The sequence below is a fragment of the Hyla sarda genome, chromosome 1, assembly GCF_029499605.1.
Source record: "Hyla sarda isolate aHylSar1 chromosome 1, aHylSar1.hap1, whole genome shotgun sequence".
Lineage (NCBI taxonomy): Eukaryota > Metazoa > Chordata > Amphibia > Anura > Hylidae > Hyla > Hyla sarda.
In genome coordinates this window covers 464829866-464854858 of record NC_079189.1, presented here as the reverse complement: position 1 = coordinate 464854858, position 24993 = coordinate 464829866, and the positions used below count along the sequence as shown (strand labels likewise).

General features: G+C 44.3%; 1 protein-coding gene across 3 annotated transcripts in view; it reads left to right on the top strand.

Annotated features, from left to right (window-relative positions):
* Positions 1–24993, top strand: part of SBNO1 (strawberry notch homolog 1) — a 123669-nt gene that overhangs the window by 14798 nt on the left and 83878 nt on the right. For 2 of the 3 annotated variants that reach the window (XM_056535833.1, XM_056535824.1), the window contains exons 3-5: positions 7690–7794; positions 11834–12140; positions 22688–22788. In XM_056535833.1, coding sequence (XP_056391808.1) covers positions 7690–7794; positions 11834–12140; positions 22688–22788 — 513 coding nt within the window. The remainder of the gene's footprint in view (positions 1–7689; positions 7795–11833; positions 12141–22687; positions 22789–24993) is intronic. The other variant, XM_056535840.1, reaches the window with a different exon arrangement.

Sequence of the window (24993 nt, the reverse complement as noted above, 5' to 3'; positions counted from 1 at the left end):
TAGGAAAAGGGGGTGATTTGGGCATTTAATATGGAAGGGGTTAATGTGTCTTTTTTTAAACTTTTATTAAAACTTTTTTTTTTTTAACACTTTAAGTCCCCTTCTAATGAACTCCATTGATCTGTGTGATCTGCGCTCCATTGATAAAGCCTGGTCCAGCCAGTCTCTATCAATGACAGAGCCATGGTCCCTAGGGAAGCAGAGGTAAGACCCCCCCCCAGTTATCTCAACAGTGGATTGCCCACTGAGTGGGCAATAGGATTTCCACATCCTTAGGTCGTCAGTTCAGGGCTGGAAAACTGAGCCGAACGGTCCATTGTACAACTGATCCTAAGAGATCCTATTGACTTCAATGAAGTTTGTTTTATTTAGCAGAGTTTGTCTGGACGAAAAATGCTGCTTGCTAGTACTCTGACACAGATTTGTACTTAGCCTTAGGTGGGTTTGCATTGTTGTCTTGCAGCTCTGGAGTCCTGGCTTTGCACCTTAGGAGGTTGTAATTCTTCCCCATTTTTGCCCGTTTCCATCAGGGATTCCTTTTTCCTTTCCATCTTCCGAAAACATAGATGAGTGAATTGTCCTTCGTGTATCTAAGAAAGGGACTGTGGAATATAGCAGCAGAAAAGTAAAAGGCATTTTTTTTTTTTTTGCACAATTAGACATTTTTAAAAAATATTCCGAGGGACCACTGTTCCAATGTGTGTGTGTATGCACCAATCACCCATACCATTGACAAATTGCATTATTTATCTCTGTGACACCTTTCAAATGGTGGTGAAAAATTGGACAAGTAATGCCCTGTTCCCACATGCAATGTTGCAATTGTTTTTATTTTTTCTCAAAACTGTATAAAAACAAAATAACCTGACAAAACTTTATGAATTTTATGCGCAGTGTTTTACATTAACTATGTTACAAAAACCGTATACTGGTGATATAGGGTTTTTGTAGAGCCGAAAAACATGGAACCGTGAACAAAATCGTGGTTGACCACAGTTTTGTGCACTGGAAAAGTATAAAAAAACGTAAGTCTTGTGTAGGTTTTTGAATGTGAGGTCAATATATAAGGTTTGCTATACGGTTGTATATGGTTTTCATATACAGAACTGTATAGCAACATGATAGTGTAAATGTACCCTTACTGGTGAGCAAGGGCTAGCCTGTGTACTGATCCAACAGAAGAGCCATAACACATATTGCTAGGAAAGTTAGCCCTTCCTCTGGCATGCTTTTTGTTTTCTTTTCCTTTTTTTGGAGACAGATAACACATACCAGTTATGGATTATTTATTATTGTATGTAATTTTTAATTTTATTTTTAACTTTCAGTGTTAGACTTGTTATTGCTTGGTTTGTTATGGCTGTGGTGATATCAAATATGTTTATTTTATGTATAAGAAGGCATATAAAGGCCTGGGGTTTATTATAGTTTGTACCTTTTACTTTTCACTATTCCTATGAGACGACTGAGGCTAGGATTCCACTTGTTTTTTTTCTTCCTGCGTTTTCACAGAAAAAACGCAAGATCAATTTTCTGCGTCTGATGTTTTTCTGGCCTCTTTGCATTTGAGTGGAAATTGCATTTTTGGCCCCTTTTGGAATTTTTTTTCAAAACTTGTTGGGTACCAAAAAAAAGGGGGGGATTATTTAAAATTAATTTTAAATAAAGTGGTGTGTTTCACTTTTTTCCCCTCTAGATAGTACTACGACTCCCAGCATGGAATTGACTGTTCCATGATGGGAGGAATTGTACCTGTACTAATAGATATATCGCCCGATGCGATCGTCCATAATATAGCAGAGGTATGGAGCGGCTCTATACAGCGCTCGCATCTCTGCACTATACTCCCACCAGTGATGTGAATCTAACATCACTCATTCATATTTTCCGCCCAGAGTGGGGATTGGCCGGATGGTTGCAGCCAATCACAGCTCTCAGAGGGAAATAGGATGAGTGATGTTTTATTCATATCACCGGCCGGAGTACAGAACAGAGATGTGGAGCGCAGGAGAAAGCTGCTCCGCATCTCTGCAATCAGCGATGAGCGAACTTATAGTAAATTCGATTCGTCACAAACTTCTCGGCTCGGCAGTTGATGACTTATCCTTCATAAATTAGTTCAGCTTTCAGGTGCTCCGGTGAGCTAGAAAAGGTGGATACATTCCTAGGAAATAGTCTCCTAGGACTGTATCCACCTTTTCCAGCCCACCGGAGCACCTGAAAGCTGAACTAATTTATGCAGGATAAGTCATGTACTGCCGAGCCGAGAAGTTCACTCATCTCTATCTGCAATAGATAGGACGATTGCATTGGGTGTCAAGATTGACACCCGCTGTGATCTGTCCTTAACTGCAGGTACTACTACTCCCAACATGGAGCACACTCTGCTCCATGCTGGGAGTTGTAGTACCTGCATTAATAGACCGCAGCGAGTGTGACTTCTGACACCTGTTGCAATCTGTTCATTAATGCAGGTACTACAGCTCCAAGCATGGAGCAGAGTGTGCTCCATGTTGGGAGCAGTAGTACCTGCAGTTAAGGAAACATCACAGCGGATGTCACTCCTGACACCCGCTGTGATCATCCTGTATAATGAATGGATGCGGGTGGCTGGCTGCTCTTCTATGGTCCCCTTCACTGCCGTAAATATACACCTATTCATATTTTCCACAGAGTTGTGATTGGCTGGAACCATCTGGCCAATCACAGCTCTCTGTGGGAAATATGAAAAGTTGTGTATGTGTATTTATATAATATATAGCAGTGCAGGGGACTAGACATGAGCAAACTTAGTAATTCGATTCGTCACAAACTTCTCGGCTCGGCAGTTGCTGGCTTTAGCCTGCATAAATTACTTCAACTTTCAGGTGCTCCGGTGGGCTGGAAAAGGTGGATACAGTCCTAGGAGACTCTCCTAGGACTGTATCTCTACAGGGAACCATAGAAGAGCAGCTGGCCGCTTCTATAAATTATACAGAAGGATTGCAATGGACCCTGGGCGATCTGTCAATTAGAACAGGTTCTACTACTCGCATCATGGAACAGTGTTCCATGCTGGGAGTAGTAGTACTACCTAAAAAAATGAAAAAAAAACACGCACACATTTTTATTGTTGGCTACATTTTTAGTACCCTGCCCGCACATATAAATTGATCCCTGTTTAAAATTGATGTCATAAAAAAGATAAATTTCATTAAACAATTTTTCCATCACTACTGTGTTTTTTTATTTATTTATTTTTTATGGTACCCTACGAAATTTTATTAAAAAAAGGTATCTAACTTTTTTGGATCTTAAAGTCCAAAGATGGAATAAAAACCGCCTGCAAAAACTCCAGTTAAAACCCACATGGCGTTTTTCTTGACGTTTTTTTACTTCCATGGACTTCTATCGGAGAAAAACTACCAATAGGCTCAACATGCTGCGATTTTGCAAAACAGCCAAGGAGCAGAGAGAGTGAAAAATCACCAAAGGGATAAAGGAAAAAAAAAAAAAAAAAAAGCCAAACTGAAATACAATTCAATGAAATACAGCTAACATCTGGACACGCATTTTTTGGCCGAAAAAACACCATGCGGCAGAATTGGTGTTTTTCTTGGCGTATACTGGTGCTGTGTATTCTGCCTGTTAGCATAGCATTGACAATGTACCCGGCCATGCTGCACAAGGACGACCGTGTACATAGACACCCATGGCAAATCTAGGGGTCTTCACAAGATCCCAGGCTGCCATGAAAAGGAGGGGAGGGGGGGGGGGGGGAAATCAGAGGCCAATGCTCGAGGTAAGTGTCACTCTTCACATGCAGCGGTCAAGATTAGACCGTGGCATGTGAAGGGTTAAACTAAGCAGGGTTTCTCTGCTTCTAGTAGTTACAGCAGGAGCCTGGCTATTAAATTAATGGTCGAGCTGCTGCAATCCCTGCACAAAAGGGGCCCTATTGGCGATCATTAACCCCTACAGGACCCATGACGTAACGGTACGTCCCGACACCCTGGGTCTTAAGGACCAGGGACGTACATTTACGTCATGGGCAGTTTTAGTCCCCGCCGTGCGCCGGGCGGGGATCGGAGCGGGATGGCTGCTGAAATCATTCAGCAGGCATCCCGTGCAAATGACCAGGGGGGTCATCAGACCCCCCCATGTCGGCGATCGCGGCAAATCGCAAGTGAATTCACACTTGCGATTTGCGCGATTCCGGGTCATTACGGGTCTATAGTGACCCGGTGACCCGGAATGTAAGGGGGATCGCGGGTGTCTAAGACACCCACGATCCCCCTGAAGCGATAGGAGTGAGGTGGCACGGGTGCCACCCCTCCTATCCCTGCTATTGGTGGTCTAGACGCGACCACCAATAGCAGATCGGGGGCGGGGGTGTTTACTTTCGTTTTCCCCGTCCTGCCCTCCCACAATAGGCGGGGCAGGACGGGGAAACGACGGGGACCGGCGCCGAAGATCCACTTACCGATCCGGGCGGGCGTCGGAGGCTGCAGGCGACGGAGATCGGCGGGCGGCGATGACGTGCGGCTGGATCCGACGGAAGCCGGTGAGTTGCCTAGCAACATCTGGAGGGTACAGTTTGAGACCATTATACAGTGGTCTCTAACTGTAGCCCTCCAGATGTTGCAAAACTACAACTCCCAGCATGCCCAGACTGCTGTTTGGGCATGCTGGAATATGTAGTTTTGCAACAGCTGGAGGGCTACAGTTTGAGACCACTATATAGTGGTCCCTAAACTGTAGCCCTCCAGATCTTGCAAAACTACAACTCCTAGCATGCTCAAACAACTGTTTGCTGTCAGGGCATGCTGGGAATTGTAGTTTTGCAACAGCTGGAGGACCACAGTTTGGAGATCACTTTGCAGTGGTCTCTAAAACTGTAGCCCTCCAGATGCAAAACTGCAAATCCCAGCATGTCCAAACAGCAATCAGCTGTCTCGGCATGCTGGGAGTTGTAGTTGCGTACCTCCAGCTATTGCATAACTACATCTCCCAGCATGCCCTTCGGCGATCAGTACATGCTGGGAGTTGTAGTTTTGCAACAGCTGGAGGCACACTGGTTAGAAAATACTGAGTTAGGTAACAGAACCTAACTGAAGGTTTTCCAACCAGTGTGCCTCCAGCTGTTGCAAAAGTACAACTCCCAGCATGCACGGTCTGTCAGTACATGCTGGGAGTTGTAGTTTTGGAACAGCTGGAGGTTTGCCCCCCCCCCCCCATGTGAACGTACAGGGTACATTCACACGGGCAGGCTTACAGTAAGTTTCCTGCTCCAAGTTTGGGCTGCGGCAAATTTTTCGCCATAGCTCAAACTTCTAGCGAGAAACTCACCGTAACCCGCCAGTACGAATGTACCCTAAAAACACTACACTACACTAACACATAATAAAGGGTAAAACACTACATATACACCCCCTTACACTGTCCCCCCAATAAAAATGAAAAACGTATTGTATGGCAGTGTTTCCAAAACGGAGCCTCCAGCTGTTGCAAAACAACAACTCCCAGCATTTCCGGACAGCCACTGACTGTCCAGGCATGCTGGGAATTTAGCAACAGCTGGAGGCACCCTGTTTGGGAATCACTGGCGTATAATACCCCTATGTCCACCCCTGTGCGATCCCTAATTTAGTCCTCAAATGCGCATGGCGCTCTCTCACTTTGGAGCCCTGTCGTATTTCAAGGCAACAGTTTAGGGCCACATATGGGGTATCTTCGTACTCGGGAGAAATTGCACTACTAATTTTGGGGGGCTTTTTCTCCTTTTACCCCTTAGGAAAAGGAAAAGTTGGGGCTACACCAGCTTGTTAGTGTAAAAAAATAAAAAAAATTACACTAACATGCCGGTGTTGCCCTTTACTTTTTATTTTCACAAGCGTTAAAAGGAAAAAAAAGACACCCAAAATTTGTAACGCAATTTCTCCTGAGTACGGAAATACCCCATATGTGGGTGTAAAATGCTCTGCGGGCGCACAACAAGGCTCAGGAGTGAGAGCGCACCATGTACATTTGAGGTCTAAATTGGTGATTTGCACAGGGGTGGCTGATTTTACAGCGGTTCTGACATAAACCCCCCCAAAAAAATACCCACATGTGACCCCATTTTGGAAACTACACCCCTCACGGAATGTAATAAGGGGTACAGTGAGCATTTACGCCCCACAGGTGTTTGACAGATTTTTGGAACAGTGGTCCGTGTAAATGAAAAATTTTATTTTTCATTTGCACAGCCCACTGTTCCAAAGATCTGTCAAACGCCAGTGGGGTGTAAATACTCACTGCACCCCTTATTAAATTCTGTGAGGGGTGTAGTTTCCAAAATAGGGTCACATGTGGGGGGTTCCACTGTTCTGGCACCACGGGGGGCTTTGTAAACGCAGATGGCCCCTGACTTCCATTCCAAACAATTTTTTTTCCCAAAAGCTCAACGGCGCTCCTTCTCTTCTGAGCATTGTAGTGCGCCAGCAGAGCACTTGACGTCCACACATGGGGTATTTCCATACCCAGAAGAGATGGGGTTACAAATTTTGGGGGGTCTTTTCTGCTATTAACCCTTGCAAAAATGTGAAATTTGGGGGGAAACACACATTTTAGTGAAAAAAAAAATTTTTTTTTTACATATGCAAAAGTCGTGAAACACCTGTGGGGTATTAAGGCTCACTTAATTTCTTGTTACGTTCCTCAAGGGGTCTAGTTTCCAAAATGGTATGCCATGTGAGGGTTTTTTGCTGTTCTGGCACCATAGGGGCTTCCTAAATGCAACATGCCCCCCAAAAACCATTTCAGAAAAACGTACTCTCCAAAATCCCCTTGTCGTTCCTTCGCTTCTGAGCCCTCTACTGCGCCCGCCGAACACTTTACATAGACATATGAGGTATGTGCTTACTCGAGAGAAATTGGGCTACAAATACAAGTATACATTTTCTCCTTTTACCCCTTGTAAAAATAAAAAAATTGGGTCTACAAGAACATGCGAGTGTAAAAAATGAAGATTGTGAATTTTCTCCTTCACTTTGTTGCTATTCCTGTGAAACACCTAAAGGGTTAAAACGCTGACTGAATGTCATTTTGAATACTTTGGGGGGTGCAGTTTTTATAATGGGGTCATTTGTGGGGTATTTCTAATGGGAAGACCCTTCAAATCCACTTCAAACCTGAACTGGTCCCTGAAAAATAGTGAGTTTGAAAATTTTGTGAAAAATTGGAAAATTGCTGCTGAACTTTGAAGCCCTCTGGTGTCTTCCAAAAGTAAAAACTCATCAATTTTATGATGCCAACATAAAGTAGACATATTGTATATGTGAATCAAATTTTTTTTTATTTGGAATATCCATTTTCCTTACAAGCAGAGAGCTTCAAAGTTAGAAAAATGCAAATTTTTAAAATTTTTCATCAAATTTTGGGATTTTTCACCAAGAAAGGATGCAAGTTACCATAAAATTTTACCGCTATGTTAAAGTAGAATATGTCACGAAAAAACAATCTCGGAATCAGAATGATAACTAAAAGCATTCCAGAGTTATTAATGTTTAAAGTGACAGTGGTCAGATGTGCAAAAAACGCTCTGGTCCTGAGGTGTAAAATGGCCTGGTCCTTAAGGGGTTAAGAGGTTTGGCCTAACTATGATAGGCATTAGTACACACAGTCCAGATTGTCTTGTGGTAATGAGTTCTTCTGTTTGATGTTTTCCAGTCTGTGCCAATCAGTGCTTTAGTAGGAAACAAGGAAATTGAAGCATCAGCTTCTCTGAAACAAGAGACTGTATCAGTAACAACCCCAGCACTATTAAATGTCAGGGTAAGTGACTCATCCATCTAGAACTAACAGGTATAATGGCATTAGTATGTATTCAGATATTTAGTACTCATGTAAAATTGTTTACTATAGTATTAAATGCCCTTTTCTGTGTTCTCTTTTTACTTTTAATGTCTGTCTGTGTTCCTTAACCCATTAAGGATATCGGGTGTTTTAATTTTTGCACTTTTTTTCCTCCTCGCCTTCTAATAGCCATAATGCTTTAAACTTCCCGCCTGCAGACCCATATGAGGACTTGTTTTTTTGCAACTCCACTTGTAACGCCCCCTCCCATAGACTTGTATTGAAAGGGGCGGGCCGTGACATCACAAGGGGTGGAACTGTGATGTAACGATGCTCCGGCCCCTGTACTGCCCATCATTACGTGCAGAGCGAACTCGCTCTGTGCTGTAATGATAGCGGGGATCCCAGGGGTCCCCAGCAGCGGGACCGTGGTGATCTGACATCTTATCCCCTATCCTTTGGATAGGGGATAAGATGTTTAGGGGCGGAATACCCCTTTAACGACCACGGACGTAAATGTACGTCCTGGTGCGGCGGTACTTTCCACACCAGGACGTACATTTACGTCCTTTACATGACTGCGAGCGTCAGAGGGATGATCGGGTCATATGCGGCAGGTCCCGACTGCTGATAGCCGGTTATGGTTGACATCCGCGATTGTGCTCATGTTTGCCATTAACCACTCAGATGCCGTGGTCAATACAGATCACAGCAGCTTGGCTACATTTTATGCTGATCTGGACGGCCGCGGGGATCTGATCAGTATGGGGACTATTAAAATGTAAAAAAAAAATAAAAAAAAGTGAAGAGAAAATAAGTGAAAAATCCCCTCCCCCAATAAAAACTTGATGTCCCTTTTTCCCATTTTACCCCAATAAGTGTTAATAATTTTAAAAAAAAAAACTTATTTGGTATCGCTGCATGCGTAAATGGCCGAACTATTTAAAATATAATGTTAATGATCGTAAAAAAAAGTCTAAAATTGCTGCTTTTGTCACATTTTATTATTAAAAAATGTAATAAATTTATATACACATGTGGTATCAATAAAAAGTACAGATCACGGTGCCAAAAATGAGCTCTCGTACCACCACTTAAATGGAAAAATTAAAGTTATAGGTCGTCAAAATAGAGGGATTTTAAACACTAATTTGGTTAAAAATGTATATTTTTTTTTTTTTTTGCGCAACAATAATAGAAAAGTATGTAATCATGGTTATCATTTTAATTGTATTAACCCACAGAATAAAGAACACGTCATTTTTACCATAAATTGTATGGTGCGAAAATGAAAACTTCCAAAATTTGCAAAATTGCGGTTTTCTTTTTAATTTTCTTGCACAAACGGTACTATATTTGGTTGTGCCATACATTTTATGGTAATATGAGTGATGTCATTACAAAGAAAAAAAAGCCCTCATACTAGTCTGTGGATGAAAATTAGTTATGTATAGTTGTTTCCTATGACTGTAATCTTCATAAAGTCGGGTTCTAAAACATCCCATGCTGTATGCAAATGCTGCTCAAGTAGTCCCCTGAACGGTGCTGCGTTTGCTAATAGTCACCGTGCCCAGGGCTGTAATCACACCCCTCCTGTCCTAAGCACGCCTACAAGGGTGTGATTAACAGCCCTGCCATGAAGAAATCTTCTTTTGCTCTGCTGCAAGTCTCCTGCAGGCCCAGAATCCTAACAAGCTTGGCGCATAGCAAGCCCTGGTGTCTGCAGACTTATGCAGTGCCTCTAGGTCCTAGCGCCACCAGATTCCTCCCCTCCTCAACAGTGAGCTGAGTGACTTTCGGCCCAAAATCTGCACTCTGGAGCCTGCTCCCATACCGCATTACACCCATTCAGTTCCCTGACTTTTGGTGCTACTTGTTATGCAGCAGTCCTTCCCACACAGCCAAGAATTTGTCCATACTATGCTAATCATTCCAGCTCTGTGTGGCCCTACCTTTTTGCCTCTGTAATCCACGCCAAAAATACAGCGTGAATGATCACAGGTCTGTGCTAATAGTGCCTAAAGTGGGGCCATGGAAGTCATTGACTGGGCTGACATTGGCAGACTGTAGTCTCGATGTACACCAAAACATTGTGGGAGCTGGGCGCAAATACATTGCCTAGACAATCTTTTGTGTAGACACTGCAGAATGCCAAGACCCCTGCGATGACTTGGCTATGTGACGTCACATCACAAAATGGCTGCGGTGAACCATCATGTTACACAAAAGTGGGTGGAATACAGAACATTGGGCCAAAATAAACCGCATGTGTATCACAGTAGCATTACAGAACAGCTAATAACCGCATATATTAGGCACTTATTGTGTAGTCTTTTCCACTAACCGTTTTTAAAATCAACTGGTGCCAAAAAGTTGAACAGATTTCTAAATTACTTGTTCTCTTCTTTTTTATTTCCTTTCTGTCTGACCACAGTGCTCTCTGCTGACACCTCTGTCCATTTTAGGAACTGTCCAGAGTAGGAGCAAATCCCCATAGCAAACCTCTCCTGCTCCAGTCAGTTCCTAAAATTTACATAGGTGTCAGCAGAGAGCACTGTGGTCAGACAGAAAGGAAATATAAAAAGAAAATAACTTCCTGCGGAGCATACAGGTACTGGAAGGATTAAGATTGTTAAATGGAAGTAATTTACAAATCTGTTTAAATCAACTGCTGCCAGAAAGTTAAATTGAAAATGTTCCCCCTTTAAAAATGAAGATATTTTTATTTGCAAGTAAATGAGAAACATGAGTTGGGAATACTTTATAAGACAAATTTGGAAGTGGTCAGATGTTATAAGGGTTGCCTTAGGATCAAAATCAATTTAAAGATAAAAAAAAAAAATACTCCTACTTGGATTCTTTTTTTTTTTTTTTTTTTTTAGCAGCTCATTACACCACCTTATTCAGGTAGTGTTCCCTGGTATCAGCTTAGCTCCTGTTAAGGAATATGAAAAGCTAATCGGGATTTCAGCCAAGCCAGACTACTTCCCAAAAGGAAAGTTTCTACCCATCTGCATCTGAGATAAATACTCATCCCCATTTATTTATATATATATATATATATATATATATATATATATATATATATATATATATATAATATATAATATTTTTTTTTTTTCCCCAAAAATAATAGGGTGGCACTCCAGTGATCCAATGTACAAAAATATTTTATTCACCCAAAATGTGAAGCGACTAGAGATGAGCGAATTTACAGTAAATTCGATTTGTCACGAACTTCTCGGCTCGGCAGTTGATGATTTATCCTGCATAAATTAGTTCAGCTTTCAGGTGCTCCGGTGGGCTGGAAAAGGGGATACAGTCCTAGGAGACTGGACCTATTAGCGTTTTGTTTTTTTACATAATTTATATTTTTTTATTTTTATTTTTTTACAGTCCTACCTGTCCCTTTACTGTATTCTTTCCCTGCTCTAAGGTGGTGTCTTCTGCCCTGAGGGGCTCCGATCTCGGCAGATGGGGGTCCCTGGCTCCTTCTTGCAGCTCTGCCCACTGACTGAACTCAGTAAGCTGGCAGAGCGTCGAGAAGAGGTCATTAACCCCTCCCCTGCCAGCTGCTAGCAGCGCTCCTGGGGGGGGGGGGGGGGACACAAAATCTCCACCTCCCCATAGATACAGTAGGTGATTGGGGGGTGTATCTCCGGGTCATCGGGTCACACGTGACCCATATGACCCAAATCGCCGCAATTAACACCGGCTATTTGCGGAGATCGCCGACATGGGGCGGGGGGGGGGGGGGGGGGGGCTGCAGAACCTGATGACTAATCATCCATGTTTCTTGACTGTACATATAAAAAGTACAGATTACGGCCCATAAAATGAGCCTGAAGATGGGAGGAAAAAAAAGCTCTTAGAAGGCAAGGAGGAAAAAACAAAAATGCAAAAATGAAGCTGGCTGTGTCATAAAGGCCCAAATGGGGTTAATATATAATCGTAAATTGAACCTTTTTATATAGCAATGTTTAAAGTTTAATTGACATATGTTTTAATTCTCTTGCAGCCTCCATCAACAACAACATTTGTCCTAAATCAAATAAACCAATTGCCAACTCTTGGAAACACAATAGTGATGACAAAGACTCCTACTGTTACTACCACTCGCCAGACTATTACCGTAACAAAAATTCTTCAGACAAGTGCTGCAACAAGACCATCCACAGCTGCACCCCTTGTCCAAACCACTGTGTCTGCTGTACCATCAAAAGAACAAATCCAGCTAAAAGACCTACTTAAAACCAGCAGTCTGAATAAATTAATGAAACTGAAGCCACCATCTAATATTGCTCAGCCAGTTGCAACTGCTGCAAGTATGTATAGTGACTTTCCTTTCAAGTTATGCAAATGTGGGATCATTGGAGGCTCTACTGAATTCTTTGATGTTTAAGGCCACCTTTATAGGGTATAAAAGGCCACCTTGACCAGGCGTAAAATTTTCTATATGGCTGTGGATGGTGTGAAAATAAAGAAAATGTACCCTGAGCCCCAGCATATGTCACTTCAATGCTGTTCCTTCTGCTTCCTGGTGGAATTGCCTTGCTCAGCCAGTCATTGATTGCAGCGATGTTGTGCTGAGCGGGCACTTCATGTGGGGACAATGAATTCTCAGGTAGTATCCCTGACTAGCACAGACCAGGAGTGACGGTTCACATTAAAGGAGTTTAGGCTCTAATTTTCACCTCACCCCCCAGCCATATGTGTACAGTCAAACAAATTTGATATGCAGAATTGCAGCAGTTCTTCTCCATAGCTTGGGAAAGGTCTCTTAAAATGTGTTTCCCAACCAGGGTGCCTCTAGCTGTTGTGAAACTACAACTTCCAGCATGCAAGTTGTAGTTTGGGAAAACACTGCTGTAGTGCCTTGCAGAATCCACTGCAGAACATCTGCAATATATCCAATATGTCTGATTGTCCTACAAAGTGTAATGTTCATGCAGGTTTTTGATGCTTTAATCAGACTAGTCATACATTCATCTACTACTAATGTTACAAATGTTTTTTGTGTTCATAGACCCATTACATATTTCTTCCATTAAGGAAAGTGGAATACATGTTAAGGCAAAAGAATAGGTCCTTATTAAAGGAGTGCTTGTGTGAAAATGACCTTATCCACAGGGGGTCTGACCGCTGATCTCCAGGATGGGTCCATGGCACTCTGAGGAATCTGTTGTCTACATGTAGACGGCACACACTCCATTTATTTCTATGGGAGTGCCAATGATGCCACAATCTGTACTTGGGTCTTCTCAGTGCTCCAATAGAAATGAACGGAGCATGTGCCAGCTGCAGCACGTGCTCCTCACAGAGCACTGGGTCCCATCCCCAGCGGTCGGACCCCTGCCATCAGCTACTTATCACCTATATTGTGGATAGGGGTAAGGTAATTTTCACCGGAGATCTCCTTTAACACTAGTCTGGACCTTTGGAGCAAGATGCAAGAAAAGTATAATAATTTTTTTTATACAGTACCAACAAGTTTCTCAGCAATGTACTATTTTGAGGCTACAAATGAAGACAAATATCAGACATTACAGTATTACACATATTTAGAGATGAGCAAACTTACAGTAAATTCGATTAGTCACGAACTTCTCGGCTCGGCAGTTGATGACTTATCCTGCATAAATTAGTTCAGCTTTCCGGTGCTCCGGTAGGCTGGAAAAGGTGGATACAGTCCTAGGAAAGAGTCTCCTAGGACTGTATCCACCTTCTCCAGCCCACGGGAGCACCTGAAAGCTGAACTAATTTATGCAGGATAAGTCATCAAATGCCGAGCCGAGAAGTTCGTGACTAATCGAATTTACTGTACGTTCGCTCATCTCTACACATATTCAAACAAGAGCAGAGAAGGCCCTGTTCATGAGAATTACATTTTCTAGGTCTATGGCCCACGAGCCCAAGTGATAGCAAATACAATATTACATAGCGATCAGTGACTGGAAACACTAATTTTTTTTATGTTTTTTACCAGTACTGTTTCTAAATGTTTGATGGTGGGGATATAAAGAGATGGGTACTTTTTTGTTATCCCTTCACATGTACCAGAAAAGCTTTTCCTTATTACACGGCATGATCACCTTTTTTGTCTGTAAGGAAATGGCTCTTGCACAGTGTATTCTGGTGAGGTAAATGTGGTCATAGGTAAAACTATGGATTTACACTACTGTTACACTATGTGATATAAGCTGATGTAGCTGTATATGGGAAAAGACTTATTGTATACATTTTGTAGAGCAAATAATGACAGCTACTACACTGCTGTAATAGATGACGCCATTATGGTTGCGGTTTTAGAGTGACAGGTTTTTCAAAAATTTTTAAATTAATTTCCTAAACTAGTTTATATGGTTACTGCATGGTCTTTTCATGTTTATGGTTAAGTGCTTGGTAATTCTACAACATTCCCGAATATATTATATTTGTTGCAGAAATTGTCATATTTTCTCCAAAGGTGGTAAGTGCCACCAAAACAGGTAAGAACAGTTGGGTGGTGGATTTTTATTTTATTTTATTTTTTTTGTAATTTCACGCCATCCTCGTTCACAAATCTATTCCTAAACACTACAATATTTCTTAGCTCTCACATCACCAACATTAGACTGTCGTAGATGACAAAGTTGTTCACATGAGTATGGGTTCTACTTTGGTTCATGGTTTGTAGGTTTCTTTTTAAACTGCTTTGCAACCGGCAAACCTGTGACTGGTTGTCCATACAGCGGTTTTTAAGTATGCAGTTAGATATAAATTCTTGTTTCGGTCTCTGGGAAGTAGGGAATTTCACTTTTCTGCTTCTTCCTTTCCACTGTAAAGTTCCTAAGAAGCAGTACATATTTCTTGTCACACCACTTTCCTTTTTGCTTAATGCCATTGGGCATGATTTGATTTTGGCAGCAAAATAAACTCTGGAATTCTTTAAAGGAAAAAAAAGGTATATAATAAAATTTCTCGGTCACTCTTCATTGGGGGACACCTATACTGATGGGTATATGCTCCACTAGGAGGTGCTGACACTAGGAAAAAAAGTTGGCTCCTCCCTGGCAGGATATACCCGCCCACTGGAAGTGAGGTAATCAGTTTAACTAGTGTCAGCAGGAGACAAGGCACAGGTCTGGGAGCTCCCCAGACTTTTTTTTTATTATTATTATTATTATTATTATCTTCCAGTAAGGGTTGTTTAGTTAGATTCTTTACTACCTTTTGTTTCCGTTTTTTCAGGTGGGGGTTCTGGAGCATGGCGCTGAACCTGTTTCCCTCCCCCATATGTGGCTAAGGGGCACGGGGCATAGAGCAAAATGCACCGTTAACCCCTTCACGCCAACAGCCAGCGCCTGGGGTTGCACCTAGGGTCCCCCTATTTCCCTGCTCGTCCTGTCTGTCACAGCATGGCGTGATGCAGGTAACTAAAAAGCTGGCTGACTACCTCACTAGGTCAAGTGTGAAGACATGTGAGGATGTCCCCCCCCCCCCCCCTCCTCCCTCCTGACACAGGAAGTTAGGGGTTAATTTTCTCCCTTGGTGAAGGGCCTGTGGTAGTACTGGTGGGCATCTGCTTCAATGAGGATATGCCGTTCCTCCATGGGGAAATTTGAGGGGTCCCTAGTCCTATCTTTATTGTGGTCTGGACCCTCTGGTGGTCTCACCTGCCCGTCCTGTCTCGGGGCAGCTGCCGGCTTTAGCGGAAGCTCCCTGTACTTATTGCGCAGCAGATCCCTTGTCGCCTGCTGCACTGGCCGGTGGGAGCTAAAATGGCGGCAGGTAGCTCCGCCCTCTCCAAGAGTTCTAAGATGGGACTCTAGGGTATGTCTGTGAGGAGTCTCTCTCCCTACTCTGCCGGCACTACCTTCGGAGCACCCAGCAGGGAAGGATCTGTCACTCTGCCCCTCTCCTCCGCCTCAGCTAGTCCTCCGAACTTGGCATGCTGCAGGAGTCATTAGCGCTACCAGGTATGTCAGAGGCTGTATCTCCTCTGACTCCCTGGTTCAGAGCCGTAGTCTCCTCCAGCCCGGTGGGACCCTTCCCAACTAGGCACCACTGCTCTCCCTCCCCGCCATCGGAGGGACAGGTCTCGGAGATTAGCTCTGCCCCCGTCCTCTTTCCTTCAGAGTGGGACCCGTCAGTTTCATTTTAGCTGCCTCACCCAGCAGCGGTTACAGTGGGGTGGAAAAGAGGCTCCGCCATCTTTCCCCCTCACAGTTGTTGGCTGCTGTTTTGCTGCACGGGGACTCTGAGCATATCTCTGTCTCCCCCTCAGTAGTAAAGTGGGGTTCTAATTCCCCACCCTGGCTGGTCGCTCTTTTGGAGGTGGTGGAGTGGGCATAGCTCCACTTTCCTTCACGTGGGCCTTTTGAGCACGTGGGCAGATTTCGAAGCTTGCTTGCGTCGCCCCATGCTTGACCCGATATGGCAGTATCTTCTAGGGATGTAAGAAAAAATAGATTCCCGCGATTATCGCGATTTTTCACTTGCCGATACTGAATCGATTCAAAATATTTTTGAATCCATTCTCTTAATGATGTGAAATTTGTATCTCCTGATCCCCAAAACAGCATGTCCCGGGCATCAGGAGATACAAGTTCCACATTTTGGCAGCCGGACCTGACACGGCGGCGCTCTGGGTGTACGGAGCGGGCTCCGACTCGTGCCCGCTCCATACTCTGCAACCCCCGGCTGATTTCATATCCGGGGGCCGCTGATGCTTCACCGCCGCTAATATCCAGCATGCGGTGCTCTGCAGTCTGTATGGAGCGGGCTCCCGACTCGTGCCCGCTCCATACTCTGCAGCCCCCAGCTGTTCTCAGTAGCCGGGGGCCGCCGCTAATAGCCAGCATGCAGCGATCGCCGCGGCTGGCTATTAACCCTTTAGATCGCCGCTGTCAAAGCTGAAAGCGGCGTCTAAAGGGAGATGTGTATGCTCTCCGTGGCTCTGTCATTGATAGAGCCTGGCTGGACCAGGCTCTATCAATGGATCGCAGATAAATGGAGTTCAATAGAACTCTATTCATCTGTCAGAGGAATCTAATGATTCCTAAAAGACTAATAAAGTGTACAAAAAAAATAAAATAAAAATAGTTTTAATAAAAGTGTAAAAGACATTGTTTTTTAGACAGAATCGGGATATATCGCGATGTATCGTCACCTAGACGGTATCGCGATATATCGGGATATATCGAATCGCCACACTGGTATCGCGATTCGAATCGCCAAATTCTTGGCGATTCACACCCCTAGTATCTTCGGGTACTCTCGTGGGGGTGGGGGGTACAGGCCCTGATATTACACATTGCATGAGTCATTTGAGGCATGCCTGCTTTCGCCAGGGTTCTTACTCTGTCAGAGACATGTGACTCGCTGTGGCGGGTTGTGCCAGGGATTTCATGATTCCTTGGAAGATACCGGGGTTACAGTCAGGACTGTTTCTCCTTTACCACAGATTTTCATGACTTGTTTGCCATGTTTCAGGTGTTTTTGTCGTGTACATACATTATTCCCTCCTCCACAGGCTGCCGCAGCTGCTGTCCCTGGTCCCCTGTCCAGTGTGAGATCTCTGTGCAAGTGTCCCAGCGAGGTCATGGATTGCACCTGCTCTCATTAGGCAAGACAGTAGTCTCACCTGTCACTCCTCTCGCAACTGCAACGTCCGCTGCAGGATTTCGGTACCCCACTGTTAGTGCGAGGTGGCCGCTGGAGTGCACCGTTGTCTACATGGACCCATACCAGTAAGCCAGACAGTGGTCTGCATGGTTTTCTCTGCCACCTGCCACTTCTCCAAGGGCTGAGTTATCTGCTGCTGAAGTCCTGGCGTAGGGGATTCAATTCACGGCTCCTAAACCTCTCCCGATCTCCCAGGCAGGACTGCAGGCACATGGGGCTGCTGCCAGTCAACTAGTCATTAGTCTCAGGGGAGTGGAAATTTTTATTTAAAAAAAAAAAAACTGCTTGTCCACGGGACTAAAATGGAGCAAAATCTACTTGTCCCTCATGACGATCCACTTGTCCGGACCAATTTTCGCTTTTAGATGCAAATTTATTTATTTATTTATTTATTTTTTTTTTACATTTACCGTAGGGGATACATAATGTTATATTTTAATAGGTCGTACAATTCCACAAGAAGCGATACCAAATGTTTCATTTTTATTAAGTTTGCATGTTTTTATATAGGAAAAGGGGGGTGATTTGAACTTTTAACATGGAATTAGGGGTTAACGTGTGTCTTTTAAACTTTAATTAAAACGTTGTTTTATTTTTATTTTTTTTTATTTACACTTTATTAGCCTTTTAGGAGGAATCATTAGATTCCTCATACAGATGAATAGAGTTCTATTGAACTCATTGATCTGTGCGCTCTGTGGCCTAGTCCAGCCAGGATCTATCAATGACAGAGCCACGGGACAGCAGGGAACAGAGATAAGCCCTCCGACTACCTCTATAGTGAATCTCCTGACCCCTAAAGGTTGAGGGCATGGGTTTCCTCCCGACCACCCCTTGTTTTCCCCTCTTCTAGGGGGGACTATTTCGCTGAGCGCTTTGGACTACCGAGATGGAGCCTTTTCTCTCTTCCCACTGTTTAGGTGGGGTAGCGGGCTGGGCCCTTGGTTTTTGGCTGTAAGCATTCAGATTAGCTTTTTGCTGTCTTTTTACTTGAAACTCCCAGCATGCCCTTTGGTTGACCATGCATGCTTGCTTTTGCCCACTATTGCAGCCTTGACACACTCCTCTGTGGGCAGAGTTTATGCATTCATGTATGACTCAACAACAGCCGGTCTTGCCACTGTCTGTTGTTGTGGTCCTTCCATTGCTCTCCTCCTTCCTCGGTGCAATATCACTGGAGGGTGTGTTCATCCTCCCCTTTGACAGTGTCGGTTGCACTTCACTGACACCACTGTCTCTGGAATAACCTTCTTGTGCCCTGCTATGTTCCCGGTTGTTCCCCTTCCTTTCCCGTCCTGGCGAAATGTTGCTTCGCCTTTTTCTAGGTTGGCCCTCCTGGTTTCTTGGGCCTTAGTGATGGTTAAGGTCTCGGGCACGTGTAGCACTCCTGCCCAGACTTCTTTGCGATCCCATTTGTGGGGCGTCTTTTCTGTTCCGCTCTTCTTCTGTCTTGTCACAGACATTTGTCACCTGGAGCATTTTGCGAACCTTCGGTTTACTTACCCTTCGGATGGAAGTCTTTCAGGAGACTCAGTAACCTCCACCTCCCATGTCTGTCGCTCTGGTGTTCCGGCATGCCCTTTTCAGGGCGTTCTGCTACTTTTTTGGTCCGTTCTTCCTTCGTCTCCTCCTTCGGGGTCCATGTACTCCAGGGATGGAAGGCATTCCGGTCATCTGGATTCTGCCAGTAAAGCTCTTTTCGCCTCCTGGGAACCAACCCATTTTTTTTTTTGTCTTTTCCGGTTATTTGGTTTTTATCCAGGATTCTGTTCTAGAGTCCTTTGGACGTATTTCTTTGTTGGCTTCTCCTACTGCTTTGTGACAAAACTGATTACCTCACTTCCAGTGGGCGGGTATATCTTGCCAGGGAGGAGCAGACTTTTTTTTTTTTTTTTTTTCCTAGTGTCAGTGCCTCCTTGTGGCAAGAGCATATACCCATCAGTATAGGTGTCCCCCAATGAAGGCTGAGAGGGATTTTACAGTGAGTACACAAAAATCTCCATATATATATATATATATATATATATATATATATATATATATATATATATATATATATATATATATATATATGTATAATATGGGCGGCACGATATCTCAAAAGCAATCGAATCGCGATTATCTGCTCGGGCCGGCTCCCGTGTGCTGCTGCAGGCGGGGCCGGCCACAGCAGGTAAAAACAAATTTAAATGCTAAAAGTCAGCGTTTCCCAACCAGGGTGCCTCCAGCTGTTGCAAAACTAAAACTACCAGCATGCCCAGACTGGCAAAGGCTGTCCGGGCATGCTGGTTGTAGTAGTCTCACAACAGCTGGAGGCACCCTGGTAGAAAAACAGAGCTAAGTAAAAGGGCGCAGGGAGAAGAAAAAAAAGCTTCTGTTCACCTACTGCAGATGCAGTCTCCCTCCGTGTGGTCCTATGTCTCATCTCTTCTCCATACAAGCAGTAGGACCTCTCCCTTTTCAGCCAGTCACTGGATGCAGCGGTGTGGCGTGTCAAGCCAGTGATTGGCTGACGGGGAAAGGTCTTTTTCAGCAGCAAACACTAGGTTGGTCATTTGAAAACAGCCCGGGAAACCTAGTGTATTGCTGCAGTACAAACTGACATGGGGGGTGGGGGGGGGAGGAGGAGAGGATTGTGACATGGGAGAAGATGTGACCATGAGTGGAAAATGTCAGGGGAGATAGAAATTAAATGGAGGAGATGTGAAATGGGCGGGGGCATAAAATGTGTGGATAGTTGTAAAAGGGAGGAGACTTGACATGAAATGGCGGGATTTCACCATTTATTATATCGCATATCGATATCGCAATATTTAGGCTCCTAATCGCAATCGTGCAGTGCATATATATAAACATGCAAAATTTCTCATCACACCACCCTATAAGGTAGCGTGCCCTCTGATCAGCTCTGGTTACAAAGTGTCAGAAGCTGATTGGAATTAATGCCAAGTTAGAATTCTCCCCAGAAGGGAAGAGAAACTTTGCATACTTACCCAGAAAGCTCGCGTAGTGCTAACTGCCTTTTTGAATCTGTTTTACACCGGAAGCGGTGCCTCTCCCTGAGGAAAATACTCGTCCATTATAGCTAGTCGCTACAGGTCTCTCGTTCTCAGCCAAGCCAGAACACCCTGCTCTGTACTGACAAGGGGCAAGCACCCAAAAACAGCTGTCTGCAGATGGGTCCTCTTCCCTTCTGGGGAGAATTCTGACTTGGCATTAATCCCAATCAGCTTCTGAGACTTTGTAACCAGGGCTGATCAGAGGGCATGCTACCTTTTTATAGGGTGGTGTGATGAGAAACTTTGCATACTTCTTACTAGGGATCGACCGATTATCGGTATGGCCGATATATTATCGGCCGATAATCACGATTTTGGGCATTATCGGTATCAGCAATTACCTTGCCCCCACCGCACCGCGACCGCCCCCCGACCCACCGCACTACACCGCGATGCACCCCCCACCGTAGTGCTGGGCGGTATACCGGTATGAACCGCATCTCGGTTTGTTTTTCTCCCACGGTATGGATTTTTGCCCATACCGCTATACCGGTCGGGCCCCTCCCCCACCCTCCGAGTCAATAGAAAAAAAAAAAATTTACACTTACCCGTAATGGGGGTGGTCCGGGCCATCCATCCTTCCTGTAGTGTCCGGCGGCATTCCGGGTGGAGGGTGAACCGGTCCGGGCTGTCCTTCTCCGGGGGTCCTCTTCTCCACTCCGGGCAGGCTCCGACCTAGTAACGCTGCATAGCCATCGCTGCGCAGCTGCGTCTATGCAGCGTTACTAGGCTGGAGCCTGCCCGGAGTGGAGAAGAGGACCCCCGGAGAAGGACAGCCCAGACCTGTTCACCCTCCACCCGGAATGCCGCTGGACACTACAGGAAGGATGGATGGCCCGGACCACCCTCCCCGGACGGTCCCTGCAGCAACTGGGAAGGTGAGTCAGGGTTCTGGGATGGACAGGGGTCTGTATAATATACTATACCTACAGTAGGCCCTCCAGCTGTTGCAAAACTACAACTCCCAGCATGCCCGGACAGCCAACGGCTGTCTGGGCATGCTGGGAGTAGTAGTTTTGCAACAGCTGGAGGCACCCCTAGTTGGGAAACACTGACCTATACTATACACTACTATATAGTCCAACATGCTGGGAGTTATAGTTTTAAAACAGCTGGAGGCTGTAGGGTTGTTTGTTACATCTATTTAAAAGGGTACTCCAGTGTTCAGATCATTTAGTTCCAAAAGCCCATTTAGTTCCGCTACGCCACCTCAATGCAAGTCTCAATGTAAAAAAATAAAATACTGTGAAATACCGTGATACTTTAGAAAAATACCGTGATACTCATTTTTGGTCATATCGCCCAGCACTACCCCACCGCCCCGGCCCCATTGCCTACCCCATCCCCGGTTTTATAATTACCTGTTCCCGGAGCCCACGCTACTTCTTGCTCCTGCTGCGTCCTGCGTTACACTGTGCGCAATGACGAGTGACGTGCGCGACGTGACGTCACGTCACCGTCAGTGCGCACAGTGACAGTTCAGGAGGACGCCACCGGAGCCAGATGTGGAGTGGACCCCGGGAACAGGTAATTATAAAACCGAGGATGGGGAGGGGGGACGGTCGCGGTGCGGCACGGCGGGGGTAGCGGTGGCGGTGATAGGTCTCAGGACCCCCGGACAGGCAGGGGGAGAGAAGCGGGTGGCAGCGGCGGCCTATGGCACCGCAAAAGCCACTGCAGTGCATTTATTTAAAGCGCCCGCTTTAAATCATTGATCTGCAGCGGTGTCACGGGGGGATAAATAGCCGATAACTTATACCGGAATATTGGTATAAGTTATCGGCTATCGGCCCTAACCTCCACCGATTATCGGTATCGGCCCTAAAAAAAAAACGATACCGGTCGATCCCTACTTCTTACCCAGAAAGCCTGCGGAGTGCTAATGGCCTTTTTGAATGTCCTTTTTACAATGGAAGCGGTGCCTCCCCCTGAGGAAAATACTCGTCCCTTTTTATCTAGATATAGAGGGGAGAGAGAGATATAATATAAGGTGTGTATAAAGCTAGGAAAAGTGCTTCTGCTTGGGTTTCAGTACAATTTTTTTGTATTCTTGAAAAGTTTTATGAACTGCTACTTGACTGCATATATTTTATTTAAAATTTTTTATTCAGTTTCTATATTTTTACATTTAATATTTGTATTGATAGCTGATCTTATCAACGGAGCCAAGAAAGATATTTCTAATAAAGAAGTGACTAGAATATGGATCAATGATGATCTTAAAATAAGAAGCTTCTCTCCAACTAATGTGAGTGATTTTGATGTATGTACTGTATTTTGTAGATCTTAAGTAATTGCCGATTTTGATTATTCTTTCCCTTCTACTGTATAATGTTCCTACTTAAATGTGATTTTGTATCCTGCATATTAACCCCTAGGGACTATTTTCACCTTAAGGACTCAGTCCTTTTTTTGCCATTCTGACCACTGTCACTTTATGCATTAATAATTCTGGGATGCTTTTACCTTTTTTATTCTGATGCAGAGTTAGTTTTTCATTACATATTCTACTAGTGGTAAATTTTCATCATTACTTGCATCCTTGTTGAAAAATCCCCCAAATTTCATGAAAATGTTGAAAATTTTGCATTTTTCTAACTTTGAAACTCTCTGTAAGGAAAATGAATATTGCAAATTATATATTCACAAATACATTGTCTACATAAAGTTTGCATGTTTTTACTTTTTGACGACATTAGAGGGCTTCAAAGTATAGCAGCAATTTTCAAAATTTTCACAAAAATGTCAAAATTTTAATTTTTCAGGGACCGGTTAAGTTTGAAGTGGATTTGAGGAGCCTTTCTGTGAGAAATAACCCATAAATGACCCCCATTATAGAAACTACACCCCTCAAAATATTCAAAGGACATTCAGAAAGTTTGGTAACCCTTTTAGGTGTTTTACAGAACAGCAGCAAAGTGGAGGAGAAAAATAAAAATCTGCATTTTTTTTTTTTTTTTTTTACACTAGCATGTTCTTGGAACCCCATTTTCTTTCATTTTTAAAAAGTGGTAAATGGAGAAAAAGCCACCCCCCCATAATCTGTAGCCCAATTTCTCTTGACTATGGAAATACCTCATATGTTGACATAAAGTGCTCTGCGGGCTCACAACATGGCTCAAGAGGGAAAGAGCAACTGTGGGATTTTTTAAAGCGAATTTAGGAAGCCCCCCATGGTGCCAGAACAGCAAAAGAAAACCACATAGCTTACTATTTTTGAAACTACACGCCTCAAGGAATGTAACAAGAGATATAGTGGAAAATTTAATTTTTAACACTAAAATGACGGTGTTACCCCAAACTTTTCTTTTTCACAAGGGGTAATAGGAGAAAATGGACCCCAAAATTTTTTTCTTCCGATTAAGAAAATGCCCTATATGTGGACGTTAAGTGCTCTGATGCCGCACTACAGGTCTCAGAACAGAAGGAGCGCCATCGGACTTTTGGAAAGGAATTTTGCTGAAATTGAATTCGGGGGCCATGTGCATCTACAAACCTCCCATGGTGCCAGAACAGCAGAAACCCCCCCCCCCCCGACATGTTACACCATTTTGGAAACTAGACACCTCCAGGAACGTAACAAGGGTTACAGTGAGTACTTACACCTCACAGGTTTTTTGAACAGTGGGTCGTAAAAGTGAAAAATTAGATTTTTTGCATTATATAGATAGTGTTACCCCAAATGTTTCATTTTCAAATGGAGTAATAGGAGAAATTGTACTACAAATTTTGGGGGCCTTTTACCCTGAGAGAGAGAGTGCCCCATATGTGAATGTAAAGTGCTCTGTGGACGCACTGCAATGCTCAGAATAGAAGAAGCGCCATTGGGCTTTTGGAGTGAAAAGTTTGTTGGAATTAGTCAGGGGCCATGTGCGTTTACAAAGCCCCCATTGTGCAAGAACAGCAGTAACCCCACACATGTGACACCATTTTGGAAACTACACCCCTCAAGGAACGTAACAGGGGTTATAGTGAGTTTTTTTGAAACAGTGGGCCGTAAAAGTGAAAATTGTTGTTTTAATTTTTTGACTGAATTGTTGGTATTAACAACGTAAGGACCAAGGGCGTACAGGTAAGCCTTTGCTCCCTGGTACTTAAGGACCATGGGTGTACCTGTACGCCCGTGGGCATTTTGGTCCCCGTGCAAAAGACCCCCCACACCCCCCCCCCCCCCCCCCCCAAGTCGGCAATCGCCGGTGAATTCACACCGGCTATTTGTGCCGATTCCGGGTCATACGGGTCTATGTTGACCCGGTATATAAGGGGGATCGCAGTTGTCAGACACCCACTATCCACCTGAACGGATAGGAGTAAGGTGGCAGGGGGTGCCACCCCTCCTATCCCTGCTATTGGTCGCCAGAAGCGATGACCAATAGCAGATCGGGGGGGGGGGGGGGGGGGGTTGGTCAACTTTCGGTTTCCCCGTTCTGCCCACCCACAATAGGCGGGGCAG